The 20699-nt window shown below is 38.4% G+C and overlaps 1 protein-coding gene across 1 annotated transcript in view; it reads left to right on the forward strand.

Moving 5' to 3' along the window:
* LOC124170800 (MOXD1 homolog 2-like) overlaps nt 1-20699 on the forward strand; it is a 969195-nt gene that overhangs the window by 868279 nt on the left and 80217 nt on the right. The window contains exons 5-6 of the mRNA XM_046549766.1: nt 3993-4079; nt 9069-9257. Coding sequence (XP_046405722.1) covers nt 3993-4079; nt 9069-9257 — 276 coding nt within the window. The remainder of the gene's footprint in view (nt 1-3992; nt 4080-9068; nt 9258-20699) is intronic.

Here is a 20699-nt window from a genome sequence, read left to right on the forward strand (position 1 = left end):
TTTCCTTTCGTAAGAAGCTGGTACCGAATGTTGGGTAGCACTAAAAGAAAAACCCACCCCTTTTTAAGCCCCTTTGGAATTACACCTTTTGGACTCGGATACTTTCATTTGGCCCCCCCTTGCATTCTCTCGAGAAGGAATTCCTTTCTCATGGCCCCCGTAAATGGCACCTGGCGTCGCCTTTCCGCGGGTGGTGGGGGAGGTCATGGATCCATTTTGTGTGAGCACATTTCAGGGCCAGTTTCAATGTATTTCTACATTTACATTAAGGGTCTTAAACCGCGGCCCCCGGCGCTCATGCGGCCCGCCGTCTAATTTCTTGCGGCCCCTAGAGGCTACGGAAAATATTGCAACATGTTGAACCAAATATCGACATACTCGTCAAAATTGAACAATGTCAAATATTCCATTGATTGATTGAACTTTTTAACCTATGAAGATTATCGCAATTAGAAATTATATGACTTATTTATTTATTTTTTTGATGTCGTGGTAAATTGAAGTGGAGCATTGTGACCCTCCTGACGATGTGAAATATGACGATTTTTAGCCCTTGCGATGAAAAAGGTTGAAGACTCCTGATCTACTTGATCTGATACCCCGTGAGCCTCCCCTGGAGTGTTTGGCTGGAAGTGACTAATCATTATCATTAAATTTGTGTACAACAGGTGCACTAGATGGTTTAAAAAATAATATGGTAAAAATGTCGCGAACAAATTTGTCCCAGTTGTGTGAGCTACCACTGACTATACATAACGATACAAATCAATAACTGAATAACCATATAGAAAGCAAAAATCACGCAATTTTTGTAATGAAATAAGTCAATCCACGTAAGGTTACGATCAAGGAAATTTTTTACCTTGAAGAAATTAGGGTAAAACAATACTTGAAAAGTATGAGTTCTGAAATCCTTGTGTTAACTGTCGTCTGCAGAAATGAATCTACGCGGTAGTAACCCCGACAACCAGTCTGCTATATGACTTTTGAGTTGCCATAACTTTGCGTTACTTTCATGTTTCCCTCTAATGTTGTTTCCATCGGCCCATCCCAAGGTTTTTATATTTGAATATTGATTTTTTAGCGTAATGCTATAAATGTACTCGGATTTTTTTTAATTTACCACTTAGTTACTGTTTCAATCCCTGGTGCATGCGCATATTGTTTTTCCCTATGCTTCTATTCTGCTCGTAAACCTCGGGTCGACTTACGAAGACGTTATCGATGAGGCTAAGGTCGAGTTCAAAGTAGAAGGAATAATAAATTGTTAGAGTGAAAAATTACGGAAGCCTCTTGTAGATATGACATATCCAGTATTCTCAGCCTGTTAATCGCCAGAATAATTATTGCCTTTCGTAACACGCATATCTGGATTAAAGGGATAGCAAATTAACTATTGTTTATCGCATCAATTTATGTATTTTATAATTCCATGCACAGAATGGGTTGTGGATTAATTCAGGTGAAAACCAGGAGTAGTGGGCCTTCACTTCAAAATAATACGTTTTCATTTTCTACGGCCAAATAGGTGCGTTTTCAAATGTTAGGCCCCGTGTTGGAAGCCTTGGACTAATGTAGCTATCTGGGGGTGAATTTATCTGCGGGGGACTTGATGGACAAGGGACACGCGTAATGCAGCTCCCTTGGTCAAATGTCTGCGGCCAGTGGCGAGCTAAACGCATTCCGCCAACTTCATTCCCCAGCCTCGTTTGCAAACTCTTTAGCGTCCGAGTATTTTACTTTTTTGCATTTTTTTATTTCCAACGTTTTAACCCTCACCGCAATTTTTTCCGTGACTTTTTTCATTCCAGGTTTTGAATTGACATGACCTTACGAAGACCCCAGAGGGGAAAGAAAAATATTCACTTTTTTCGCTTTCATCGAAGTTATAAATATTCAATTAGGATTGTATTTCATCCGTAGACGAAAGAAAAATTCATTGCATGGCGCATGTTCTGGGCGTTTTATTTGAAAATCAGAATTACTGCATCGGCTTTTGTAGCAAAGACGATGAAAACGTAGTATATTTGTTACAAACAACTATAGTGTGAATTTATTCGGGACAAAAAAAAACTAATATGTAGTTCGTAGTATTATGGGATTATTGATGAAAATAAATTATAGTCTGATTACCTTTCTATTTTTTGAGATAGTAGCTAATACATCCAGCAATCGAATTCAAAACGTTTTATTTCTACGAGAATGGAGATGTTAGCTCATAGTACTTGAAATATCAACGGTTTCAACTAAATTTTCAACATTCTATGTGCTCTTATTTTTGCGTTTTGCAAGTGTTTTTAAAAGTTTTTTTGTCACATTTAAATATTTAGTTGGTTTTAAATGCAATCTTTCTCGTATGGTGATGAACCTTTTAAGTTTTCACTGTTCTGCTTACATCGGAGCCTTCAAAGTAAATTCTTATAACTGTGCGTGAAAATGAGTAGTCATAGCGGAGAAAATAAAGAATCTACAATAGGCATATGAACAATTGAGGATAGCGTTACCTTCCATTAGCGGCATTAAGTGGTAGCTATAATTGCCAATTAGTCTAGCTTTACTAGGTTGAGTTAATAGGCCAAGGTCTTGTCATTTCCTAGGTGCCTGACTACGAATCTTTAAGTGAAGGTTTTACATTATTTGAGAGTTTTAGCCTAACTGAATTTGTGAAAAAATCCTTAGATCGACGCTTAAAATGATAGGAATGGGTTACTTTACCTTGACTTATATTATCTCTGAATGATTCCGTGCGGCTGTTCTTTCCCAAACGTTTTTCCTCGATGAGTTTAGCACCTATAGAATAATCACGAAGTTGACCTGTTACAAAAATCTATTTTCTGGACTGCTCTTTTATGTATTTCTGACGTTTTCCAAGGCTCATTGAGCTAAGCTTTTCGAGCAATGTTTATCGTTGTACGAATAAATTTATGCTAATAATATGCAGTCAATTAATATTTGCTAATGTATAAAGTTTTGCAATTCAATGAATTGTAATTCTGACCCTTACTTCAGCATCATTATTAATTTAAATCTTATGACTAGCCTGGACCACTAAGCACCATCGCCCAGAATGTGTCTGCCGTCATCGTAACCTAAGCCAGCCTTATTATTCTCTCCCCTATCCACCAACACCTCCGCCTTATTCTTGAGAAAAAAATATGATAGAAGTACTTTTCCTCAAGTGTTATTGAATCGTTTTGGGTAACCGTAAGAATCGTATTTCTTTTTCAGGGAAACTTTTTTATTCTCATTCCTTCGAGTAAGGGGAATATATCATCATTTACCGTCATAACTTCAGCACTCTCCGCCCTCTTTGAACACATAAGAGAAGGTGCAGAGAGTTTTGGAATGCTGAAAATAAGTGAAAAACTTTATCCATACTTTTACTAGCACACTGGTGGCTTAAAATAAAAGAAACTAACGTTAACTGTGAGAAAACGGACATCATTGGTTTATTTAACTCTGTCACAGCTCTTTCTAAGACAATTTCCACTTCATCTTAGAACTGCATCTTGGCTATGATTAAGCTAATTAAATCAATCGCCAATTGAATTTGCAACATGTGTATATTTCGTTATGTGAGAGGTGGGGTGCAACTCAGCCTCATGTCGGTATGGTATTGCCTATGGATATTCATTCAGTTGCGTGTGGTTTTGAGCTTGTACCAAGTTATGTGAATAAAAAATGTCCCTCCTCCAAAATATATCACACGCCGCGCTCCTATCCAAGGACGAGAATTTTTGTGCCGAGTTCGACTTCTGAGAGGTATTCATTCTGACTGGAATTCATTCCTCTTCTCTCCTGAAATATAATGATTTCATTTGGTAGCTAGACACTATTTTTCTTGTTGAATTGTTTTGTTTTCAATTCAGATGAATGTGTAAAAAAACTCATTTCAGTGTCGCACGTTTATAATTGCTTAACAATTTTTCCTTACTAAGTTTTTATGAAAATAACACATAAACAAGTTTATTGATGATTTATTCTGCTTGCAGGTGATGCTTCCAGAAAAGGATGATACACTGTACTGGTGCAAAATTTTCAAGCTCCCTGAGATCAAGAGGAGGCATCATATGGTCCGGGTAAGTAAATTCAGTGTGGCATATTTATTAAATGATGAATTAATGATGAGCGCAAGCTCCCTTATGGACCAAAAGTTGGGGCAGTATTATTTATAAACCTAGATAATATTCTCATCTCTGAAAATGTGTCGAATAATTTGCTAATCGATTCCAATAGTTGATAATCTTCTGAATTGGTGTTATAGGTAATTATATAAAATTTTATGCTGGATTGTAAAGCACTAATTAGAGCTGTCATTTCAGTGATGTGTCAAGCCCTTAGAGGCTGCTTACACGTCCATTCTCTTTGAGCAATTGAAGCTCAGATCTGCAATTGCTCTTATTTTTCCGATTATAATTTCCTTTAACTATCACGAATAATGGGAATTCCTCCTGGAGGGATTTCAGCTGCTCGAAAATTTATCACTACCTCTCATCAAACGCCACGATTCAAATTTATCTTGACATTGAATTCCTGGGAGATTTTCCATTCGCGCACATTTAACTTTCACTAGCTACCGTTGACTGCTGTATTCCTCACACCTCTCCGTAACGCCATAGATGCCATTAATTCACTCTCTGGCATCTATCCTATCTCATTAGTTTACCTGAATAATTGTTAAGGAAGTAGTATGCATTAATTTTGAATTTACGCCTCCATGTTTTTGATAATCTTAATATCAAAGGTGCGTGGCCTTTAGTTTGAAAAAGGCGTTGTACAAAGCACTCGTACTGCACTTACTGTCAGAAGCAAGGTCTTGTTTTATATATAATTGTAATTTAAGAAATATAGAGATTGCAACTCGGCTCCGCTCTTAGAACATCTTCTCTAAGTATCTAATGCTACAAAAAAACTATTTACTAGGAATGTAAAAATTGGCAGTATAAGTATCTCCATTTCCAATTTATGCAAGCATTTCCTCTATTTATATAATATAATATCTCTATATTTAAAGACTATTAATTGGAATGCTGACGTACCATTTATGAGGAGATTTTATCCCGTTTTCATTTTAAGGCGTGAATAGTGTAATTTTGCTAGATGGATTTCAAATAATCTTTTTCACTAAGGGAAACCTAGCAAATTAAGTAATGTGTTTAGAATAGTGCTAAAGAGCAATGAAATTTGACGACTAAGTGATTGTATCCATTGCAATTTTGCTTACTATAATTCTTAACTTTGAAAATTTATTTAAAAACGTACTGACCACCAATAATGCTTAAATGAAAATTTACTTAAAGGAGGTAGACATCTCTGGTTTATGGCCAGTATTCCGTGCATTTGATTCGGGTTCGATTCCCAGCAGACGCTCATTTTTGCCTGCCTCATTGAATTTTGAGTGAACTTCTCACCTTTCAAGTAGAAGATCGCGGGTTTGAGTCCCGCCTGGGTAGGTTGCTCGTATCTAGGAAATAGGTATCAGTAATTGTCAATGGCTATTTTTGGGAATCCCCCCTTCCGTGATATGGAGACCTAATTGTGCTCTTTTCGGGAAGAGAAAGATAAGTACATAAATCAAATACTTAACTGCAAATAATTTAAATTTAGCACGCTTGTTGTCAATATTTGTACTACGATGCGCCTCTACTTAGGGTGATTAAATACGCCCTTTTTAACCTAATTGTTTTTGCATAATTCGTCTCGTTGGAGTGGGTGTAATTGTCCATTGCTATTTGTCGAAATTTCCCGTAGCCCGTTATCAAGGCCCCATTGTGCTGTCATCGGGGTTTGAAATATAAGTAATTATAAACAAAATAGGTACGTAAATAAAATATTTGGCATCGAATGGCTGGAATTCATTCACGCATGTTGTCAAGACTTGGATTCCACGAGCCTATATCAAGCATCTGAAGTTTCTTGTCAAATGATAATACGCGTTCCGGTGTGTGAGAGTGCCGAAGTACTTTGGTTGACGCGAGAGGAACCAGCGATCCGCGCCAACCCCATTTGCCCAAGACATCCGAGACACTAAGTCTCGAATAGACTTAATTAAGTTGCGCCTAGTAATGGCGCGTCGTGTCATTGGGATGGCAGAAAAATAACTCCACCGGCAGTGATGAAACGCTACATCCGCTGTGAACGACGGGGACAATCGGGGAAGGCGGAGGGGTTAGCGTCCCGTAACCTGTTCCCCTTTCGCTAGTAACTCCCTCGTTAAGTTTCCCCGCTCTGCTTGATCCACGGTGTCACCGTAATGTAGAACGAGAGCCGGTAGTTCCATCAATCACCCATAGGAGGCGGGGTGAGCATCGTTTCCCCCCCTTTGGCATGATACGGGAAATATTACTTATCATTCCTCCTTAAAGCGCCACTACTTAGGGTGATTAAAGACACCCTTTTTTTTCCTCGTACTTCTTTTTTGCATAATTCGGCTCGTTGGAGAGAGGGTGGGTTTTGTTGGAGCATGCTTCGCAAATCCGTCTCGACGATTGTTTCCAGCAGGGCTGTTGGGAGAGCGGATAGAATGTTTTGCAAAGAGGCAGCCGTTTCTCTTTTCTTGTGTGGCGAACAATCGCGCGGGAATCAATATTGCCCCTCGTTCCTGCGGATCTCATCAGTCATTTGTTGATTTCTCCTGGGAGCGCCAGCTTGCGGTGGTGAAGAGAAACTCGCGTAATATTTTGCCCGCCCTCTCCTCCCGCTTTTCTTCGCTTGAATGCCTAAGTTCTTCCTTCCCAACTGGCTACTTTTTTATATATCAGTGTGCCAGCGGGGATGGATCTTCGCGCATCGAATATTCAATCATTTTTAACTATTTTTATCCCTTCGTGCTACGGAGACAGCGTTGACTTCTCAAAAGAGCGCTGAGCGGTCGCAGACGACAGGAATGTGCTTTTTTCTTCGCTTTTATGACTCCTTTACGCGATTCTGTTATTTGCAGACCCATCTTGCTGAAGTCTTTTCTATTATGTTCATAAGATTTCACTGTCTGGAGTGGCTTTTATGCCACTTAGCTTCGTAATGATTTCTGGTTGTCTGTAAGTAGTTCATCATTATAATATTTCACTTTTATATCACTCTCCGGGTATTTGAAGCATGTACACATTTGTATATTTTATTTCGATAATTATATTAGTGGGGTGGTACTACTGTGACTTATATTTTTATTATTACAAATTTAGCCTTAATGGTACATAGATACCGATAAAGGTTATTTCCTTTGAATTTTATCTTTTCATTGAACATGCTTATCATATTTTTTCTCTCCAAAAATGCGAATATATTAGATAGATGATAAATTTTGCTAATGGAGTGTTTCCAAATACCTCGGCTTTCTTAAGAAAATATTTTATGCGTAACATCTTCCTTGCATCAGAAAGGTATTCTGTTCAAATAAACAATTTGTAAGGCTCCTATTTCAATATAAATTTACTCTGACTCATTTCTAACGGCATGAGTGCTACCTTTCACAGCAGCGGCGGCTAGTGTGACCATGGCGAATGGTATAGCACGACTTTGCACAGAAATTAGCTGTGGATTGATTCTACTCAATTCCTGTAATGGACATTTGGAAATACGTCTATATTGTATTGATTGGAAAATATGTGTTAGCGCGCGCAACTGGCTGGAATTTGTGAAAATTTTCAATTGAAATACCTGTATTACATTTTTAGATCGGGATAAATTTTTGAGTTGTGATATTTATTGCTGCCTGATATTTTGGGAGCAATTAGTCCTCCCTTTAAGATCATCGCTTCTTCCGGCTTTCTGCGTATCGTTGGTCAGATTATCTCATTTCTTTTCTTTGTGGCGGTAAGATAATTAAGCGCGTCCCCTCTGCTGTATGGGAATAATGGCAATTTGGCGAAACGGTTGGCCCGGATAATATAACCGCATTCATTCTGTCATCAGCGATCTTCTGGGTTCATATCAACCGGTTTAACTCACCACCTTCATTTGTTGATCCTTCGTTTCCTGGTCATTCCGTGGTTAAAACAAAGATTTTTTTCATGGGAATTCATTGTTTTCCTTTTGGGAAGTATATTAATGACGGTAGAGTGTGGAGATGAGAAACGCGATATATCTGAAACATCGGCCGCATTTTAAGTTAACGATTACGCTTTTTCCTGTAATAATGCTTAGAGTTTATGGTAGAATGAATGAAAGCTTTTATCTACCTATCTCTGTGAAAGTTAGGAGAGAAAGAAAGGAGATTATACAGAAATTTGAAAAACAGCATAAAGTATATCTATTAAATGTTTTGCTATTAGTTTTGGAAACCTAATTAATATTCTGCAACTGATTAAAGCTATAATGTATTATCCAGTATCTGCTTATGAGTGATTACTGTACAACATTTTAAAACACGAGGAAAATTACTCCGTAAAACGCAAAACTATTCTTATTCTTATGAATTCACTCATCTTCATGAATTTATCATTCTTAATTCTTTTAGCTAAAGTTAATGGTTTGCATGTACACCCTGTGGCGTTTTTATAGTTGTTTTTGTTTCCTCCGAGGTCTCAACTTGATATCTGCTTACGCATTTATGTTTTATTGCATAATAGTTCATTACAAAATCGATGGTAAAAAATACTTTTCTTCGGAGAAAATGGTAATGAGGTTCGTTATGTCGGATCTGGAATGTAATTTTTTGTTGTCACAATGGTTTTCAGTGCGAAAAGCGTGTTATATAGATCAGAGTCTATTATGTTCCAATGGTTATAATTTAAGTATCTTATATTTAGTTTTTTTTACTGCGAAGTCTCAGCCTGAAATCATCCTAAATATTTATATTTTACTACATAATATTTCTTCGTGACAAAACCGACATTAAAAATGTATCTTTTCTGAGAAAATAGTTATGGGGTAAATCTTGCGAGATCTACAAAGTATTTACTTCGCTTTCACGGTGATATTCACTGTCACGAACGTGTAATAAGGGTCGGAGCCTATTATGTTTTCGTGATCATCATCGTAAAATATCGTTGTACACAATTGTAAAATAATTTTTCTTATCAGCACGTAAATACTAATGTTGTGTCCTCCTTCCTTTTCATCGACGGCAGTACGAGCCGTTGCATCAGCAGGGCAACCGCCAGTACATGCACCACGTCATCCTTTACGAGTGTCAAGGCAACGACCCGCAGTTTGAACGCTACGCCCAACACCAAGGACAAGTGTGCTACCAGCCTGGTCAGCCGGCGATCTTCCACAGCTGCAACAACGTCGTGGCGGCTTGGGTCATCGGGTCAGAGGTGAGCTCTACGGGAAAATGCTAAGTGCCGCGTCCTCCGCGAATGTTATTCGACCTAATTTACTTGAGCAGTGTTGTGCCAAAGCGTGTCCGTATGAATTGGGTCTTTATGAGTTCGTGACCTGAATGCTCACGGCCTCGTCAAGGGTGCTGTGGGTCTCCCGAGTTTTGGTTCTAAATGTTTTCTCAAGCCCCGCACTTTAAATTCCGGAATAAATTTTGGCATAATACGATGCCTCGCATTAACAGTGCTTTTTTGTCTCTCGTACTACATTTGCATTGAAATGCGTACATTTTACGCACTACGTAATGTCGTAAATTGTACACCGCGTACAAATATTTTTGTACAATTTACGTCAGAACATAAGCTAAATTACGTGTTAATGTGTGCCTATAAATATACTTTTATTTAGCCTATGACTGTATTATGAAGGATCGTTGCTGAAGTCTTCTAAATAGGAAATACCACTATTAATTGGACTAATTCATCATTATTGAAAGTAATTTCATAGACATTTGTGCGTAATGCTGTCGTAGTCGTTTACGGGTAATGGGCCAGGTCAAAGATCATGAATAATTTAGATACGTCATTTTTATTTCATGTGTTTATGTAATTGAAAATTTTATACCTAATCCGGATAAGAAGGGAGAAAGTAGTTGCATGACATATTATGACTGTGTTCTTTTTTTCATACCCTAAAATTAAGTATTATTATTTGGTTTTATTGTTAACTTAGTTCTGCTCAATTTACGTGTAGCTCATTTTTTTTAAACAGTGCCACTACATATCAAAATGACCATCTGTCTTGCATGACATAATGCGTTTTTTGCCAAGATTTTCTACGTATTTCAAATTTCAATGGTGAGCACTTATTTTTTCGATGTATGTGGCCACTATTTGATAGTCATTTGATGGCTAACATCTTTAACTCAGGTTATGCATCTCATGCAATGTCACTTCCGTATTTGATTGACATTCTTGCTTTTTTTCCAAGTTATCTCTTGATCGTGAGGAATGTAATTCTGGCCAATATTGGCCAATTCTGACCTGTTTACTCGTCGCAATTAGTTGCACCCGCGAATTAGTGACAATTAATATTGACGTCTGTACGGCCAGTGTTCCATAGAATCGGAGAAGCCCGCTCTGACGTAATTTATTTCCCCATTTGGGGCACGAAAACGCCTCCTTTCCGCTAGCCTTTTTATGAGTGAAAAATGAGTATTAGAAATCCCATTTTATGTATTTTCATACTTCATTGTGTCCCGGAATATAGGCTCCCCACAGCGTTAGAGTACAATAATATAATGCGAGAGACTTCGCATGATTGCTTTTAAATTCGACGGCTTGATTTATGCCCCTGGGTTGGCTGAATAAAAGGACCATCGCGAGTGGAGATAAATATATGGCTCGATCCACTAAAGTCGGCGGCTTCTTTCGTCCACTTTGAATTCTTGGCAGGAGTGGAACGCCGAGTTGGGCCCCTGTTGTCGCTTCGCTCGGTACGGCTAGTCTCCCTTCCTCCGGCTGCTTCGCGCGGGGCTAATTGAAAAGCCCAGTTGTCCGCGGCGCATGCCTTTTGTCAATTGTTCGCCGTCGTCAGTTCCCGCGCGGAGGGATTTGAGCGCCATTTCATCTTCTTATTTTTTTCGAAGGAAATGGAAATCCAAAAGCCAATTTAATGGAATAAATTCAAGACGGGTATCTCGATCAGAATGGCGTAGGAAATGTACTATACCTGTTCAAATGTTTTGGGGTTCCAAAATGCGATGGAATATCTGTAGTATTTTGTTCCAGTCGACAAAATCATAGTTGCATTTTTCCGTGAATAATGCTAGCATTTTGGTCAATATTATTAATTTATAGATATAAATTTATAATCTCCTTATAATGCATCATATTCCCGACTTCAAAGGGCCAAATAATGCCTCTACCTTCCCCTAGCTCTACCGTATAGTATTTATAATAAGTTTTATTCCCACCCCACTGCATATTCGTGCGTACTATATTTACAAATTCATTTCAGAAACACCGAATTCCTCAGTGGATTTATTTGTATGATAACGATATAATTTTTTCTGTGGCTTTTCACTTTTTTTTGCTAACGCGAAAGGATAATGGTATGGATGGATGATGATACATCATTTACGTTGAATCCTTAACTACTTTGTGGAATAATAGTGTGATATAGATTCAGCGTTAATCGAAGCTGTTCCACATTTATTTATATTTTTGCAGTTTAACTGTTTTTGTACTGTTTATTGCTCCAACTCCCATGTCATTTCTATATTTCCGGGAGCACTTCCCCTCCAGTATCCTTCTTTACTTCCCCATCAATTACCCTAGTAACCTCAATGGCGAGACCTAAATAATAGAATGGCGGTACGGAAGTGACAAAGCTCATTTTATTATTAAACTCCTATTCATTTACTTAATGCAGAGCCTGCTCTACTAGTGCACCAGGCATTAAATGCTGATATAACTCATAATTTCAGGCTTAACTGTTTAAGACATTTCGATTATGGGAAATGAATGAATGGTGAATCGTCAGGTGACTAAGTATGTTATATTCCAGGTGACTAACTATGTTATTTAACCCGGGTCGTGCTTTTTCTAATATATTAGTGACCCCAACAAAATTTATTTTTTCATTTTCCACATCATATACTGAGTTCCAATATCGTTTACCTTGGTAGAATACAATCCTTTTAGTATTCTCTGGACTCTATTATTAGTAACTGCCATTCATAAAGTACTGTGGTTGGGTCGTAGATGATGGTCTGTTGATTTATTTATAAGGATTAATTGTCAATGGCAACCCACCAAATTCCTATCATGCGTAGAATTATCACAGGTTTTCCCGGCTTATAGAATCGTGGAAAGTTACTCGGGAATTCCACCGGGTCAGGTTCTCAAACTCCATCTCGGCCGACGTTTCCATGTACGAGGTGTCCATCATTCTCTTATGGTGATGCATGACTCATACATCGGCCGAGATGGAGTTGGAGAACCTCACTTTGTGTAATTCCCGAGTAACCTTCCACGGTCCTATGATACGGTTTTGCTTCCGATATTAATGCTGCATGGAAACAGTGATAGGGTTAGGGCTCCAGAAATTGGATGGATGAGGCAGATACTTTGTGGAGATCCATTATGAGATATGAAGTGAAAGTGCAAAGTGTTTCACTTCATATCTCAGGGTAGTTTTCTACATCAAAGAAAACGAAAGGCATTGATTGCGATTCGTTACCCACCATTATTGTATTCATAATATACAAATTATTTGGTTTAAGAAATCCTAGTTTAGACGAATGTTAATGGTCAATTTTAACCTCACAGGAAAAAGGCCCGATTGGCGCCCATGCGATGCCACTCCACGTGACGCCACAGGGCCCTATATGCTATACTAGTACACAGGAGTTATACATCGTCAGAGATTACCAATGCATGCATGAAGCACAGGGAAACATCTCTTAATAATCACCTATTAAAATTGCATAAGGTCGGAAAGTTTCCTTCGTTTGGAAAGGTATTAGTAATCCTTATTTAAGCCAAGCGCTACCTGCTAGCAGGGCACTCTACGCTACCGCCATGCTCGGCAGCAAGCAGCCTGCATCGTAGCGGCGTTCATAGCCTCGCACCGAATTGGCCTCACACAGCAGCCGCCACACATCACACGGGCATTTCCCAGCACTCATACTTAGCCGTCGCCTTTTCGCGCGCTTGGTAATTTTCACTTTCCATTTAATCGCTAAAATTAGAAATCGTTATTTAAAAATCTAAAAGCGTGAAATATGTACTTCAGAAGTAATATTGTTTCGATTTAGGCAATAAAAAAATAATAGGAAACCACTCTATTGCCTAGTAATGTGGTCATGTAAACGTGCTCAGAGGACGGCTTTGTCCATATCACTTTGTGCATCTCAGTGTGAGTCTTTTCACACACGCGGATGGTTTTATATTTCCTGGGGAGCCCCATCTCCCGCTCTTTGACGTGGGTGACTCTTTGACGGGGCATTGCCATCGAGATAATTTCGTATTCCGCATAAAAGCGCGCAAATGAAGAGGGGTGCGTTGTCGGCTCTGCAGGGTTGGAAGTCCGGAAATACCGCTCCCCCGCCGCACCATCATGCCGGCATCCGTCAGCCGCATTTCATCGTCGTGCACGCGCCGCACCCAGGTGTGGTATTGAAGCGCTCGCGCAAGCCACCGCTGTCATTATGGGAAGTGCGAGGGCGATGGCCACTAAACCATCGTCAATTTGCGCCTGCTATCGTTTAGCCTGATGTGGGTGCAGTAGTGTTGTGTCAAACTTTCATCCAGTTCAGATATGAGTACGAGTATTATTTATCATTCATCTAAATCTGCCTACTGTCCGCAATCCACCTCAAGAGCCGTTTTTTTGGAGGAGTTATTATGACAGATTTCCATTGCGCTGTAAATTTACCAAACAATGAGGTGTGCGTTGGTAGTTTGATCCACTGTGGTCTCTTATGTACACAAATTTTTTAATGCTAGTAAGGAAAACGAATTACTAATAATTTTCATCGTAGGAGTTTGAAGAAGGCGACCGACAGCTGCGGTCATTTTCGTTTGGGGTTGAATTATCCTCCACACAGCACTCAAAAAAGGATCGGGTAGTCTCTGAAAAATCTGTCACCGCCGGTATTTGAACCCGAGTCCATGGGGTGGGAAGTTAAAGCTCTAGCCACCACACCAACCCGATCCCCAATTTTTATCATAATTCCGGACCTGAGATAAGAGCTTATATGCCTCCACGTACATCGGATTCCCAATAAAAATGGAGTGCATTCGTCTATTGAACGGGATGATGAGATTGATTTAAGCATTAACCCTAGATTGGTGACACCTAGTCTCTCTGACTGGTAGTTTGGATATTTTTGATAATTCATACGAAGAATAGCATGCTTTGGGGTGAAAGTAGTCTATCTGAAGAGGATGGGTTTGCATGGCACGCTTTAGTCATAACACCGACATGTACGATTACGTACTTCTTCCTTCCTATCCTTCAAATTCCTTCTTCAACTCCGCATAAGACCTATTTTTTTTCATTGCATCGATGTCGTAAATTCTCTTCCTCCCCGTTCCTTGATTATGCATCATCCTTCCATCTATCACGATCTATACACCCTCCTCGAACCTCAGATATTGGTCTATCCATATCCTCTCATCCTCATCTCCTGTAGCTGTCTCGTCTCCTCACCCACCATTTAACACTTCTTCGTTCCATTTCCTCTCTGCCTATTTAACGTTTTCCATTCTTCCCTACACCCATCCTCAGAATGTTGCACGAATATGTTAAATTTCCTCGAATATAGATACTCGAGATTCCAAGTAGTTCTCGAGTTGCGATATATTTGCCTATATACATGGTTTGATCTAGGCTGAAAAACTCGAATCTTGATATTTCAATGGAGTTATTCTCTTGGGATGATGATTTAATGCAACTAGGGTACATGTTTGTAGCATATCAATACATGACGAAAAATTAATTCCGTCCGCACCAATTTATACGGAAATATTTTCCAAATTATTATCATCGATCACCAGCTTGATTACCAGATCCATATGAACTAGGACATATAGAAATACCTCCCAACTTGATGTAAAGAATTCAATATCTCCGTCAGATAAGTATTGAATCCGAGAAGATTATTCATGCGTCTCATAAACTAGTTGACGTGTTTAATGATTTGCATTTCAACCCATAATGTTAAGAAGTTAATAGCGTGCTCAATGTCCCTGGGTCACTTCCCGTTTGTAAATTTAACCATCATACCCCCTGAAAATTTGTTTCTGCTCGTATATCCGCGACTTGTAACCCATCTTAACTAAGACTATTATAGAAATACCTCCCAACTTGAGGTAAATATTTTATAAAATGAAATTCCACAGGGTTGAGCCATAGGTAATATAGAGATAGTTGATACAAATGCTACAGATAACCTCCGTAACATATGAATCGCATTGAAGAAGGCAAGTCATTCTCTCATAAACACTTGATATGGTAGATGTTTGGGATTTCATCTCGCAACTTTTAATCGTTAATAGTATACTGAGATTCCCAAGGTCACTTCCAATTTGTAAATCTGACCATCATGCCCCTTTAATTCTCTTTCCAAACGTCCATCAAGCCTTGCAAATCCTTACCCTGACTCCGTTCGTATGCCTCCAGCTTTTTGTGTCGACGACGTTTGCGTCACTACATTTTCATTAGCGAAAATAAAATTCAGATAATTTTCCAGCCGTGATGAAGGCAAATATTTGTATTCGAAGGGCTCCTTGACTTTTTTTCCACCGCGAAGTTAATATGACCAAAGTTTTTACCTGGCAGAATGTTTATGCGGAGGGAAAGGGGTCGGCGGTGCTCGTGGGAAACTGTCTGCGATTAAATATTTATCTAAAACTCGCTGTTGAGCTCCCAAGTCTAGAGTAAAACACGGCTCGGTACATCCATCTTATCCGAGTTTATTCATCGCGGTTCCGAGGAGAAAAAAATAATTAAAAATTCTTCCTTCCCTTACGATGGTGGTGAGTAGAGATTTGAGGCGTATAAAGTAATCACTCCACTTAAATTTTTTTACTTGCATAAAAATGTAATTAAATTTCTCTTCGATGAAATTTCGCATGCCGAAGTTTTGTAACTTTATGTATACCACTTTTGATTGCTTTCGCTCGTAATGCTTGTGTATGGACATGAATGAATTTGAATAAAGCAAAGGAAAAAAACAAACCTATATTAGGCGTCTTGTGCAACTAGTCCTACTATGATACATTCTGATGGATTTTGTTTTCTATGTTACCAGTAGGATGCATTTAAAACATAAAGTACATTCATATAAATAGAGGCTCATTTGCGTGTACGATGGTGCAATTGAGGTTCGTAGGTGTACTATGAAAACGCTTTGGGCTCTTGCGTCCGTAGCATTTCAAGCAATATATTCTATTCTATTTTATTTACATTAATGTGGAGGTAAATATTTATGTTCAACTGACTCAGGTGTAATGTAGTAGAAGTTCCACTCATTGAAATGAAAGATGATTGCACTTTTCCAATTTTATTTAATTCGTACGATGCGTTTCGGCTCACTTTTAGTTCAATATACTGTAGTACGTAAGTACATGTTCTTCGAAAGTCGTCTTACGAATTAAATCATTATGGAAAAAAGCTGTCATCTTTCATTTCAATGGTAAATATTGGAATGGAGAGATTCATTTAGGCGCTATTTTGTTACCTAAATTGAATTTGTTGCAATGCATCTCCTATATTCACTAGCATGGTAAACGGAGCGATTAATACTAATCTATTATCAAATTATTGTGTTTGTTCTTTTAACGTGTTCAGATGAAAGACGTCTGTGTTCATAATGAAGCAGGTAACATATTCCTATTAACGTCTGACGTTTTTTTTTTACTGCTGAGGGGATTAATGATCGTATTATCCATAGTTATCGCCTTTGATCTTGTGGGGCTATTCCGAGCGGAAATCACTCCGGTCTGCCCTGATCTTTTTTAAGCACCGTCTTCGAAATCAAAAGCGTCAACTGGCAAGCAACTGTGCTGGAATCGATGTTCCGTGGATCCTTGCCTCGCGGGAACGGGAAAATTCTGTATAAATAGCTTCAGTTCCTGACGCATTCGGGAGGTTGTTCGTGCACTTCAGTCCTTTGGGAGTTTCTGGCCATTTGTCTCACCAAACAGCCGTGTCCCGCGCCGACCGAAGCACGTAGGACTAAGACATCAACGTGGAAATAGGAAAGGGTGGTGTGAAATATATTATTTTTCGTTTGCTTCATTGTGGTACACATTTAGGTAGGTAACTGGATGAGGCAACTTGGGTCATTTGCGTTGTAAGGAAAGATGGAGAACAGGGGTGTCAAGTTAACAAAAAATATTATAGTCAAATAAAACTTTTATAAATTGAGGTGACTCAAAATTTGTAATACATATGTTCGTAACTTTAACAAAAAGTTGTAATGAAATGTAAATAACAACTTGTAATAAAGAAGACACAGAGTAATATTTCACTTCCAAAGAATGTTAAGGAAAGTGCCTTCCTGCACTGCTAATTTTTCCATGACGTCACTGATGGAGAAGGTATGGCGATAGCAATTATTGGCGTTGTCATTAGCTTGCTCTTTACGACAGGAGCCTAAAGGACCACGGCTTAACGTCCCATCCGACGGACGGTGGTCCGTACTTGAAGTACCCTCCGCATAGCACTCTTGTAGTGATCTGACTGTCGCTGAAAATTCTCTACCTCCCTGAGGGACGAATATTTGAACCCTGACCGTCAGAGTGGAATGCTAATGCTCGAGGAATTACACCAACCCGTGCTACTCGGGCTAGCCATCGTTATCTTCGTATTCAATTATTCTATACCTCATTGGAGTACATGCGAGTTACGAGTAAGAGTACTGCGAAATCCAAAAAAAATTTTATCTTCGATCACATTTTAATATGTTAGCTGCAGATAATAGAAACAAATACACTGGGTCTCTAATATCTAAATGACTTGATTCAAAATCGAATGGCACTGCAATATTTTTATTGTCGCACAATCAGTAATGTTTTTGTGCCGAAACGCACAGGAACGCCGTTCCGGCACTGGTTAACACAAGACATAATATTGTAACAACACGCACATCAATTTTGTTGCCTCAAAATTTCAATATATACATTCGAATACAAAAGAAAACATTTAGCAAAAAATCATAGTTTGTTATTAAAAAACATACAGATTAATATTTCACCTCTAAAAAAGCAAAGGAAAGTGTGATCTGGCACTGTTCATTTTGCCATGATGTCGCTGCGTACATTCATATTAGAGCGAGAAAATTCATGGCTAATAATGCACATAACGACCTAACTGGTCTTGCCAATAAAACAATTATCTTCAGTTTATTTTTGAAGGGGTGCTTCAATTTTCCTTTTTGCTTAATTTATTGTGAAGAGGTAATAATTCTTGCTTAATTTAGGCAGGAGAAAGAGTGAGATAGTGAATTATTTGAGTGAAAATTTTGTTCGACCACAAAATCTGAACTCGCTGCATCGTTCATGCGGGATATTAATCTGCATTGCTTACCATATGGATATTTCTGCACTAGAGAGGAGTGGAGACATCTTGATGTACAATTTTGTAACAAAGCGTGATTATTGCAAACCAATATCTAATTTACAAATTCCTAATAAATATATATTAAATCTCAACTTAAGACTTAAGGAATTACATTCTATTCGTTTTAATGTGAGTCACTGAAAATATCTACTGTAAATAAAAATCTCGTCGCGTAAATACTTAACGTGAATCTTACTCTGAATCTTTTAACTAGGCTTGTCTGAATGTCTTTTCCAGAATATTTCAACAGCGAGTATAAAATATGATTTTCTAATCAGTAATCCCCTTAAGAGCCACATTTTATGGCCAGTTCTAATTCTCACCTTGTAAGCTCCCCCCACCACTCTGCTCTATATCCCCCTCTCCTACCTCCCCACCCTCATCTTTCCCCCTCCTCCTCTTCCTCCTTCCCCTCCGCCCAACGCCAGTTTTCCCGCCATCCACTGCCGCCGTTAGTGTCACTTTATGGCTCGTTTAATTAAATTTCTTTTGCTCTGCCCTGCATTGAGCGTTACCCCTTTTGCAAAGGAATGGAAGAGAGAATTCACTTCCGTTGCATTGCATTTTCCAACCTTCTCCTCTCTCTCTCTCTCTCGCGTCCTGTAATTCGTTTTTTTTTTCTCCCTTTACGTTTCGTTTTATTTTAATTTTCTTTTCCCATCTTTTTTTATACCTTTTCTTTTCCCCTCAACTTGAACCCCTCCTTTCCTTTTAACACCACGGTGGTACTCGGCGCTTTTAATGTGCCTTTTGTTTTTATTTATTTTTTTTTAACCGAGTGTATTTTATTAAATAGGTGTCCGTGAAAATTAAGTTTGTGACTTTTATTCCAACCTCCGTGCTCACTGATTTTATATATTTTTTTAAATTTTATTGTTCCCTCTCTTTTCCTCTGGAGTTCGTTTTTTCTTTCTCCTTCACAATGGAGGATGGGATTCCCTTCTCCGCGGGCTATCTCTTCACTGATTCCTCCACGCCTTGTCGCCCTTCGCACTGTCGTTTTTTTGTTTGCGCTCTCCTGATTTGTTTTGTTTTTTTCTTTCATTGAATGAAGGGGTAGGATTTCTGGATTTGAAAAATTGCTCCGAAGCGTATGGAGCGTTATGCAGTCTGCTTGCTTCGTGCACTTTTCTAAAAGCCTCTCCTGTCGTTGTCTGTCTGATGTCGTTGCGATTAGTACAATATCCCTCGAGAATTTAAACGTTTAATTGTAATCGCGAAGTGGATGCGTGAGAGAGGATTTTTTAGAAAGCTCCGTTTATGATTCATGTTTCTCAGACAGCGTCACGCAACGGTAGGAATGCTTGCACATTTTTACGTAAGTAGAATTGACGTAATTGTTGTTTTGGTAATTCTACAGATGCATATTTTATTATTTTTATTTCATTACTTAGTTACAAACTTTGATGCTTGTAAAATGCAGGTAAAATAGTAATTAATTGTCTAACTTTATCCCCTGCATTATTTGAGCTTTTTATTTTCTAGGTTGTCGAAAAAGATATGTCAAATTTAATTTTATGTCTCTAGATATCCTTCAAGATCAATGGAAGTGTATAATTTTAATCATAGTTTTCCATTTCTCATATAATACGACGCATAGATAATTGTGCGTAATTAGCGCTTCCCAGTCTGATCGTAAATATTATCGTAACAATTATACATAAAATTATAAATATCTATCGTAAAATTATAACATCATTTTATTCTTTAGAGTGTTATGATAAAATTTTGATGGCAGAGTGATTTTTGCACTTTATGATATGACTGATTTGCCCCTGATATTTATCATGATTGAATGCTGTGCCCATTTCATTGATTGCCCGGTGAACGTATCAATGGGGTTTGCATGAAATCAGTTTTGCTAGCACAGAGTCTGTGTTGTAGAGGGATTTAATGTTAAGCAGAAACGTGTCATCTTGTAGATGTAGGACATTTTACAGCCATTAATGATGGAATGTATTGTAACCAAAATCCTCATTAGGTAGCCTTTATCATAGAACAATCTCCAATTACCTATTATCGTCGTTCGCTTCACATTCGTCATATGAATCTAAAATTATAGTTTGAAATACCTCGTTATCTCCTTGTCATCTGATATTTGTATACCTAGCGCTAGATTCACTGGAATTCTACTTATCCCTCAAACCCCCAAGGTGGGGATGGCGTTCACTTACTTTGCCTTCTTTAGTTTTTCAACGGTGAAACTAGCATAACTTATTTCTACCGCCCTTTTATGTTATTAAAGGTTATATAAAGATAACAGTAAATAATTTCATTTATCGAATGCAAATTTGGATTAAAATAAA

This window comes from Ischnura elegans, chromosome X, assembly GCF_921293095.1.
Source record: "Ischnura elegans chromosome X, ioIscEleg1.1, whole genome shotgun sequence".
Taxonomy (NCBI): Eukaryota; Metazoa; Arthropoda; class Insecta; order Odonata; family Coenagrionidae; genus Ischnura; species Ischnura elegans.